General features: G+C 69.6%; 1 protein-coding gene across 1 annotated transcript; it reads left to right on the top strand.

The window, feature by feature from the left end:
• Window positions 1-1974: 1974 nt before the first annotated feature.
• On the top strand, window positions 1975-8907 carry SNPH (syntaphilin). Its single transcript, XM_029049569.1, has 7 exons — window positions 1975-2210; window positions 4400-4619; window positions 4932-5025; window positions 5178-5284; window positions 6507-6656; window positions 7719-8247; window positions 8296-8907. Exons 2-7 carry the CDS (start codon window positions 4402-4404, stop codon window positions 8533-8535), a joined length of 1338 nt encoding a protein of 445 aa, XP_028905402.1. The 5' UTR covers window positions 1975-2210; window positions 4400-4401; the 3' UTR covers window positions 8536-8907.
• The last annotated feature ends 779 nt before the right edge of the window (window positions 8908-9686 follow it).

Here is a 9686-nt window from a genome sequence, read left to right on the forward strand (position 1 = left end):
TGACCTCCCTCTCGCCGGACCCGACGGCTCCTACTCGACCCCGATCCTCCTCGACCTCTCGGCTGCCTCTGACGCCGTCGACCGTCCCCTTCTCCCCCACACTCCATCCCACCTCGGCTTCACGGACTCCGTCCTCGCCCGGTTCTCCTCCCGTCTCTCCGGCCGTCCATTCTCCGTCTCCTTCGCGGGCTCCTCCTCCCCCTCCCATCCCCTGACCGTCGGGGTTCCTCGGGGGTCAGTTCTGGGCCCTCTTCTGTTCTCCATCTACACTCACCCCCTCGGGGAACTCATTCGCTCCCACGGCTTCGACCCTCATCTCTACGCAGACGACACCCGGATCTCCATCTCCTCCCCCGTTCTCTCCCCCTCCCTCCGGGCTCGTATCTGCTCCCTCCTCCGGGACGTCTCCACCCGGTTGTCCGCCCGCCACCTAAAACTCAACATGTCTCAAACCGAGCTCCTCATCTTCCCTCCCGAACCCCGTCCTCCTCTCCCTGACTTCCCCGTCACCGTGGACGGCACCAGCGTCCTTCCCGTCCCGCGGGCCCGCAACCTCGGTGTCGTCCTCGACTCCGCTCTCTCATTCGCCCCGCACATCCCATCCGTCGCCAAAGCCTGCCGGTCTCACCTTCGCGACATCGCCAAGATGCGCCCTTTCCTCTCCGTCCAAACGGCTTTCGTGCCGGTACAGGCTCTCATAATATCCCCACTGGATTATCGTGTCAGCCTCCTCTCCGATCTCCCTTCCTCCCGTCTCTCCCCGCTCCGGTCTATTCTTCAATCCGCTGCCCGGATCGTCTTCCTACAGAAACGCTCTAGGCGTGTCACTCCCCTCCTCAAAAACCTCCAGTGGTTGCCTAACGACCTTCGCACGAAACAAAACTCCTCACTCTAGACTTCAAATCTCTCCGTCCCCCGGCCCCCTCCTACCTCACCTCCCTTCTCTCCTTCTCCGGCCCGGCCCGCACGCTCCGCTCCTCCGCCGCTCACCTCCTCACCGTGCCCCCTTCGCACCCGTCCCGCTATCGACCCCCGGCCCACTTCCTCCCGCTGTCCTGGAATTCCCTCCCTCCTCACCTCCGCCAAACTCACTCTCTTCCCCTCTTCCGAGTCCTACTGGGAGCTCACCTCCTCCGGGAGGCCTTCCCAGACCGAACGCCCCTTTCCCCCTCCCCCCTTTCCCACCCTCTGCTCTTCCCCCTTCCCCTCCCCTCGGCACTGTGTTCATTTGTATAGATTATTTATTACCCTATTTATTTTGTTAATGAGGTGTATATCTCCTTGATTTGTTGTTCTGTTTTGTTCTGCTTTGCTTTGCTGTCTCCCCCGTCTAGACTGTGAGCCCGTTGTTGGGCAGGGATTGTCTCTCTCTGTTGCCGAATCGTCCATTCCGAGCGCTTAGTACAGTGCTCTGCACAGAGTAAGCGCTCAGTAAACACTATTGAATGAATGATGGACAGAGCTCGTGCGCTCGGGCTGGGGATGGACCCTTCCTCTCCTTCCCTACCTCCACCTCTTCCTCCTCCCTCCTTTTCCCGCCCTTCTCTACTCCTTCCTCTTCTCTTCTCCCTCCTCCTGTATCCTTCCTCCTCCTCCTCCTCCTCCTCCTCCTCTCTCCCCCGTCTCCCTGGCAGCCCCGCCCTCCTGCCCTCCCGAGCCGAGCCGGACGGAGCCGAACGGAGCCGAGCGGGGCCGAGCCGAACGGAGCCGAAGGGAGAGCGGAGCCGAAGGGAGCCGAAGGGAGAGCGGAGCCGAGCGGAGCCGAAGGGAGAGGAGCCGAAGGGAGCCGAGCGGAGCCGAAGGGAGCGGAGCCGAAGGGAGCCGAGCGGAGCCGAAGGGAGCCGAAGGGAGCGGAGCGTGTGTCCCGCTGCGGGCGCCGGCGAGGAGGAGCCGCAGCGGCGCCGCATCGGGTCCCGACCGGGGCCACCCGGGACCGGGGGCACCCGGCGGGGGGCGGGGGGAGGGGGAGGGCGCGGGAGGGGGAGGGGAAGAGGAGGGGAGGAGGAGGAGGGTCCTCGGGCCGCGCCCCCCGGACACAGGCACCTGTTACCGCCGCCGCAGCCCGCCGGAGCCCGGGCAGACACAGCCGCTGCTGCAACAGCCGGCCGGAGCCCGGGCAGAGCCGCTGCTGCGGCCAGCCGCACCTCGGACAGAGCTTCTGCGGCAAGCCGGAGCCCGGGCAGAGCCAGCCGCCAGGCCCAGGCCCGCAGGTGAGAAGGAGGGGCGTTGGCAGGTGCCCCTCCCCCCCTCCCCCTCCCCCCATCCCTCCGGGGGGGGTGGGGGGGGGGCAGAGCGGGCCGGGGATAGAAGGGTTAATCGTGACTCCTTATTTTTTCCGCCCCTCCCCCCCGGGGGACCCCCCCCCCCTTCCCCCCCAAGGGGCACAGGACCCGTCATCCCTCAGACAACCCTTGACAGAGCGTCTACTGTGTGCAGAGCACCGTGCCGAGGCCTGGGAGAGCCCGATGCGGCCAGCAGGCACCGTCCCCGCCCTCGAGGAGCTAATCGGGAGTATTTCTACGGCGGCTTCGAGGTGCAGAGCACTGTGCTGAGGCCTGCGAGAGGCCGATACAGTCCCTGACCTCTAGGAGCTAATCGGGAGGATCTCTAGGGCGTCCGCTGTGTGCAGAGCACTGTGCCGAGGCCTGGGAGAGGCCGGTACGGCTAGCAGACGCGGTCCCTGTCCTCTAGGAGCCCATAAGGAGTATTTATAGGGCGCCCACACTGGGCAGGACACTGGCCTGAGGCCTGGGAGAGCCCGACGCAGGTAGCAGACAAATCGGGAGTATTTCTAGGGCGTCTACTATGTGCTGAGGCCCGGGAGAGGCCAAATACAGCCGGAAGACACGGTCCCTGTCCTCAAGGACCTCATCGGTAGCGTTTATTGAGCATCTACTACGTGCAGAGCACTGGACTGAGCGCTTGGGAGAGTCCAGATACAGTTATCAGACACCAGCCCTGCCCTCGAGGAGCTGACACTTAGTAAGCGCCTAAAAACCCCAGTTATAACAAGAATAATAATGGCGGTATCTGTTCAGCGCCGACTCTGTGCCAAGCACTGTACTAAGCCCTGGGGTGGGTACAAGCAAATTGAACACAGTCCCTGTCCCGCGTGGGGCTCCCTTCTCTGCGCCTCATTCATCCAATCGCATTTATTGAGCGCCTCACCGTGTGCCTCGGTCTCCTCCTCTGTCAAATGGGGGAGGGATTCCATCCCTGTCCTCCCTCTTCCTTAGACTGGAAGCCCCGTGCGGGACCTGATTAGCTTGTAGCTCCTCCGGCGCTTAGTACAGCGCTCGACACGTAGTAAGCGCCGACCAAACACCGCAGTCACTCCACCGGACCGTCGGCCCCTTGACGGCCGGGATCGGGTCCGCTAAATCTACGCTCGGTCCAGCGGTCCGCCCGAGGTGGGAGCTCAGTAAATACCACCGACAGATCGTCGGCGCCTGAAGGGCGGGGATGGTGTCCGGTAACTGTATCGGACTCTCCCCGGGGGTTCAGTCCAACGCTCTGCACGCAGTAGACCGCGTCAGCTCCTTGAGGGCGGGGAAGGTGTCTAGTGACTCTCCTGGACTCCCCCGAGTAGAACGGTGCCAGCGCTTAGAGCAGTGCTGGGCACGGAGTAAGCGCTTAACGGATATAATCGTTATTATCATCAAGTGCCCGGTCCAGCGCCCTGCCCAGAGGAGGAGCGCGGTAAGTGGCCGTGATAGACCCTCCTTGAGAACAGGGATCACGCCTACCGCTAATTCTGCCGTCCTCTCCCCAGCGCCTAGCCCAGCGTCGCGCACACAGTAAGCGCTCAGACGGTACCGCCGTCGGACTGACAGATGGACTTTCTTCCCTAAAGCATCCGAGGCCCCCGTCTGAGCCGAGGGCGAGGGTCGCTAGAAGCGGGGCGGCCTAGCGGGTGGAGCCCGGGGCCGGGAGTCGGAGGAACCCGGGTGACCTCGGGCCGGTCGCTTCCCTTCTCCGGGCCTCGGTCACCTCCTCTGTCAGATGGGGAGGGGGACCGGATCCAACCCCAATAACTCACTCCCGCCCCAGCGCTTAGTACAGCGAGCGCCTGGCACGTGGTGAGCGCCGAGGAGAAGCAGCGGGGCCTAGCGGTAGAGCCCGGGCCCGGGAGTGGGAAGGTCGAGGGTTCTCATCCCGGCTCCGCCATCCGCCCGCCGCGTGACCTTGGGCCTTCCCCGGGCCTCGGTTCCCTTCCTCTGGAAAACGGGGATGGAGTCCGCCGGCCCCACGGGGGACGGGGACGGGGTCCGCCCCGACTGGCCCGTATCCACCCCGGCGCCCAGCACGGGGCCCGGCACGTCGTGAGGGCTCCCCGGATACCACGGCCGGCCGGGGTCGCGATCGTCGTGATGATGGTTGTTGTCGTCGTCGTCCTCAGCCATGCCGGGCGGGGGTCCCGGGGAGAGGATGACGTGGCCGGGTCCGGCCCTGCCTCCGGCGGCCCCGCCGCGGTCCCTGTCCCCGGCCGGCGGAGGGGCCGCCCCCGCCCCCCTCACCAGGACCCAGAGTCTCCTGGCCATGACCGCGCCCCTCGGGGGGCGCCCCCCACCACCCTCCTCCTCCTCCTCCGCCGCCGCCACCGCCGCCCCCTCCCGCAGGTGAGTGCCCACCTGTCCACCTGCCCACCTGGGGGGTGGGGACGTCCGGGGGTCCCGGGGAGGGGGACGGGCTCTCCTGGGGGAGTCCACCGGGGGGGAGCCCGGCATGGGGGAGCCGGTCCTTCGGGGGGGAGCCCACCCCGGGGGATGGGGGGGGGACTAGTAAGGGGGGAGGCCGCCTGGGGGAGTCCACTGGGGGGAGCCCGCGGGGATGGGGGCGGGGGGGGGGAGCCCCATGGGGGGGACCTTTCTGGGGGAGTCCATTCCGGGGGTCGGGGTCACAGCGGCCCCGCCCCTTCCCAACCCACCTAGGCCCAAGGTGACCGTGCCCCCCCGGCCTGTGCCAAGCCCTGTGCTCAACGCTCAGGAGAGAGACAGCGGGAGACACCGTCCCCGCCCCCCCGAGGTGGGGTGGGGGAGTCCTGTCCTAAGGGGGAGGGAGAAGAGGCGGCAGGCGGGTGTCCCCCGCGCCTCCCCCGCGCCCCCCTGTCCGTCTCCCGCAGGAGGCCGCCGGGCCCGGGGAGCCCGCGGGACCCCGGCGGGGGAGGGGGCGGCGGCGGAGGCGGCGGGAGCGGCGGGAGCGGGAGCGGGGGAGGCGCCTCCTCCCGCAGTAGCAGCAGCAACTCCGGCTCCGGAAAGGGGGGCGACAGCAGCCCCACCCCCAGGTAACGGGCGCCCCGAAAACCGCCGCGGGACACGGGGGCGGCGCCGAGAGGGGGCGGGGGGAGACCGGCAGGGGGCGTGCCCGGGAAGGGGCGGCCCGGGCCCGACCGACGGCGGGCGAGGCGGACAGGTGGGGGGGAGGGGGAGGGGCCGGCCCGGGCCTGACCGGTAGGGGGCGTGGCCGACGCTGCATGTGACCGGCGGGGCGGAGCGGGTCTGACGGACAGGGGGCGGGGCCTAGCCGACGACGCGCGCGACCGGCAGGGGGCGTGTCCGGGGGCGGAGCTTGCACGGCAAGGGGCGTGGCCGGGGGCGGGTCACGCGGGAGAGTGACAGGCAGGGGGCGTGTCCGGGGGGGCGGGGCCCGTTGGAAGTGGCGCGTGACTGACAGGGGCGGGTCACGTGGGCGGAGCCTGTCTGACGGGGGGCGTGATGGGCAGGGGGCGGGGCCGGTCAGAAGTGGCGCGTGACGGACAGGGGGCGTGGCCGAGGGCGGAGCCTGGCTCTCAGGGGGCGGGGGCGGGGCGGAGCTAGTCTGGCAGGGGGCGTGACCGACAGGGGGAGTGTCCGGGGACGGAGCCTGACTGACAGGGGGGCGGGGCGGACAGGGGCGGGGCCTGATCTTGTCTGACAAGGGGCGGGGCGTGTCAGGGTGCGGGTCACGTGGGAGCGTGACGGACAGGGGGCGTGACGGACAGGGGGCGGGGCCTGATCTTGTCTGACAAGGGGCGGGGCGTGTCAGGGGGCGGGTCACGTGGGAGCGTGACGGACAGGGGGCGTGACGGACAGGGGGCGTGACGGACAGGGGGCGGGGCCTGATCTTGTCTGACAAGGGGCGGGGCGTGTCAGGGTGAGGGTCACGTGGGAGCGTGACGGACAGGGGGCGTGACGGACAGGGGGAGGGGCCTGATCTTGTCTGACAAGGGGCGGGGCGTGTCAGGGGGCGGGTCACGTGGGAGCGTGACGGACAGGGGGCGGGTCTGACGGACAGGGGGCGGGGCCTGTCGAGTGGCGCGTGACGGGACGGGGGCGTCACGTGGGCGGAGCCCGTCCGCCGGGGGGCGTGGCCGGGGGCGGGTCACGTGGGCGGGTCGTGTCTGGGTGCGGGTCACGTGGGGGCGTGACGGACAGGGGGCGGGTCACGTGCCGGGGGGGGCGGGTCACGTGGGCGTGCCCGGCCGAGGCGTCCGGAGCGTGACGCGGGCGCCGTGGGCGGGGGAGCAGGCGGGCGCTGCGCTACACGCTGTGCAGCGACAACCACGGGGTGCGGGCGCCGGCCCCGGAGCAGTACCTGACGCCGCTGCAGCAGAAGGAGGTCAGCATCCGGCACCTGCGCGCCAGGCTCCGGGACGCCCACGACCGCCTGCAGATCCGGTGAGCGGCGCGGCGCGGCGCGGCGCGGCCCGGGGCGGGGCGGTGTACTGAGCGCTCGGCACGGCACGGGGAAGGGCCCCGCTCCCTGCCCGCGAGGGGCTTCCGCGCCCAGGGGCCTGGGCGACGGCAGGGCATGTACGGGACGCCCCCTGGAGGCGGGGCAGTGTACTGGGCGGACAGAGAAAGGACCTGTTCCCCGCCCGCAAGGGGCTTCCCCTCTAAAGGGCCCGGGCGACGGCAGGGCGTGTCCTGGGCGCCCCCCTGGCGGTGTACTGAGCGCTCAGGACCGGACAGAGAAAGGACCTGTTCCCCGCCCGCAAGGGGCTTCCGCTCCAACGGCGGAGCGGTCGTTGGGGCATCGCCAGAGTGCTCGGGGCCAGCCGGGACGCTGTACCGGCCGTCGGGAAGTTGGGAACAATGCGAACCGCCCTCAAAGGGCTTCCCTTCATTCATTCCATAGAATTTATCGAGCGCTTACTACGTGCGGGGCACTGGACTGAACGCTCGGATTGGACAAATCGGCAACAGAGAGAGACGGGCCCCGCCCTCTGACGGGCTCACGGTCTAATCGGGGGAGACGGAGGGACGAGAACGATGGCAGTAAAGAGAGTCGAGGGGAAGAACATCTCATTAAGACGATAGCAGATTGAGAGAATCAGGGTGATGGCCATCTCACTGACAAAATAAATAGGGTGATGGAGAGCCTCGAAGCCTAGAGTGAGAAGTTTTCGTTTTGTGCGGAGGCTGATGGGCAACCGCCGCAGGTCTTCGTTCACGCATTCATTCCTTGAGCGCTTCCTGTGTGCGGAGCGCCGCACAGTGCGCTCGGGAGAGTCCGGTGCGACCATAAACAGAGGCATTCCCTGCCCACAAGCTCCTAGTCTTGGAGGGGGAGAGACGGACCCGGAGGGAGAGAATTCCAGCGGTCAGTACGGTGCCCGGCACGTAGCGAGGGCCCGGCGAACGCCACGGTCATCAGGCTCCGCGGGGGCGGAAGGTGACGGCCCGTCTCTCCCCCCGACCCCCCCCCCCCCACCCGACCCCGTGTGTCTCCGGGCGCAGAGACTCGGAGGTGGACGAGCTGAAGGCTCAGCTGTCGCGCATGCAGGAGGACTGGGTGGAGGAGGAGTGCCAGCGGGTGGAGGCGCAGCTGGCCCTGAAGGAGGCCCGCCGCGAGATCCAGCAGCTGCGGGACGTGGTGGACGCCGTGCGGGCCGGCCTGGCCGCCCCCGACTGGCCCGACCCGGGCCCGCACAACCGCAAGCTGGACGCGCTGCTGCAGGGCCTGGCCGAGGCCGAGCCGGGCCAGGCCTGGGGGTCCGCCTCCGCCGGGGGGTCCGCCGGGGGCTCCCCCGCCCGCTCCCTCACCCGCAGCTCCACCTACACCAAGCTGAGCGACGCCGGCGGCGGAGACCCCCGGCCGGGAGAGCCCCCGCCCGGCAGCGCCGAGGCCGGCGTGCAGGTCAGCAGCCTGCGGGAGCGGGCCATGCAGACGGACGGGGGGGCCGCGGACCCCGGGGACCCCGGGGACCCCCGGGCCGTGACCCGCGGGCCCAGGAGGGCCGGACTCCCGGAGGGCGGCCCGGAGGGGGGGGAGGAGGGGGGGGAGGCCCGGGAGGGGGGCGAGGCCGGGGAGGAGGGGGAGGCCGCGGCCCCCGCCCCCCCGGGCGGCTACTGGAGCCGCCACTTGGTGGTCGACCTGCTGGCCGTGGTGGTCCCGGCCTTGCCCACCGTGGCCTGGCTGTGCCGCGGCCCGCGCCCCCCGGGCCAGCCCCTCTATAACGTCCCCTCGCTGCTCCGCGGCTGCTGCACCGTGGCCCTCGGCTCCATCCGCCGGGCCCGCTGCCCCCCCGCCGACCCCGCCCGACCCCAGCTCTGACCCGCCCTGCCCTCCACGGCGGGGGAAACTGAGGCACGGGGGACGGGGGGGCCGTCGCCTGTCTGACCGTGGGGTGGGAGGAACTGTTCGCCCACCCTCTCCCCTCCTTCCCCCCCCGTGACCTCTGACCTCCCCCCCACCAACTCCGCACTTGAGAGCCGTCTCTCCACCTCCCCCACCCCGACAGCTATCTCTGCACCGCCCCCCTCCCCGAAAGTCGTCTCCGAGCCCCCCCGCCGACAGCTGTCTCTGCAACTCCTGAGAGTCGTCTCTGTATCCCCCCCCCCTCGAGAGCTATCTCTGCGCCCCCCCGGAAAGTCGTCTCTGTGCCCCCACCCTCACCCCCCCAAGAGCTATCTCTGTGCCTCCCGAGAGCCGTCTCTGTGTCCCCACCCCCCCGGGAGCTGTGTCTGTAACCACCCCCCCCGCCCCGGGACAGGGGAGGGGGTGTGAGGGAGGGGCGGCCGGACGGATCCATCGGCAGCCCGGTGGGGGGGGGGGGGCGGGGTGTCCCCGGGCTGTTCCACCTGCACCCGGGGTGGGGACAAGGGGGACGGTCCCGGACCGCTCCATCGGCAAGAGGAGATGGGGGAGGCCGGACTGGTCCACCTGTAGCCGGGGAGGGGGGGGGGTCCCAGGCTGGTCCATCGGCAAGGAAAGATAGGGAAGGCCGGACTGGTCCACCTGTAGGCGGGGGTCCCGGACTGGTCCATCTGTAGCCAGGGGCGGGGGGTGGAGAGGGGGGTCGGACTGATCCACCGGGCGCCGAGGAATGGGGGGCGCTGGAGCCTTCTGCCCCCACCTCCCCCGTGCTTGGCACTACGTTCGCTTTCCGTCGGGGGGCGCTGTCGGGTGCAGCCCCTCCCCCCCCACCACGCGGGAGAAGGGAAATGACCGTCCCAAGGTCTCACAGCAGACAAGGGGCCGAGCCGGGATGAGAACCCAGGTGCTTCTGACTCCCGGGGCGCGGAGACGGAGAGGGCGATGAAGAGATCTCGGTTGGAAGCAATAAACCGGGTCTCCATCCGCGCCGCTGGCCCGATTAGTCTAACGATAAGAGCGGTGGTGTCTGTAAAGCCTTCGCTGTGTGCCAAGCGCTGGGGTTGGACCACGGTCCCCGTCCCCCGCGGGAACTGAGGCCCCGAGAGGTC

The sequence above is a fragment of the Ornithorhynchus anatinus genome, chromosome 21, assembly GCF_004115215.2.
Source record: "Ornithorhynchus anatinus isolate Pmale09 chromosome 21, mOrnAna1.pri.v4, whole genome shotgun sequence".
Classification (NCBI taxonomy): Eukaryota; Metazoa; Chordata; class Mammalia; order Monotremata; family Ornithorhynchidae; genus Ornithorhynchus; species Ornithorhynchus anatinus.

What these genes read in the sequence shown, in the direction of transcription:
- SNPH (XM_029049569.1), top strand. Translation starts at nt 4,402, where the DNA reads ATGCCGGGCGGGGGTCCCGGGGAGAGGATGACGTGGCCGGGTCCGGCC. An exon ending in GACAGCAGCCCCACCCCCAG is followed by an intron (nt 5,285 to 6,506) that starts GTAACGGGCGCC and finishes GCGGGGGAGCAG; the next exon opens with GCGGGCGCTGCGCTACACGC. An exon ending in CACGACCGCCTGCAGATCCG is followed by an intron (nt 6,657 to 7,718) that starts GTGAGCGGCGCG and finishes CTCCGGGCGCAG; the next exon opens with AGACTCGGAGGTGGACGAGC.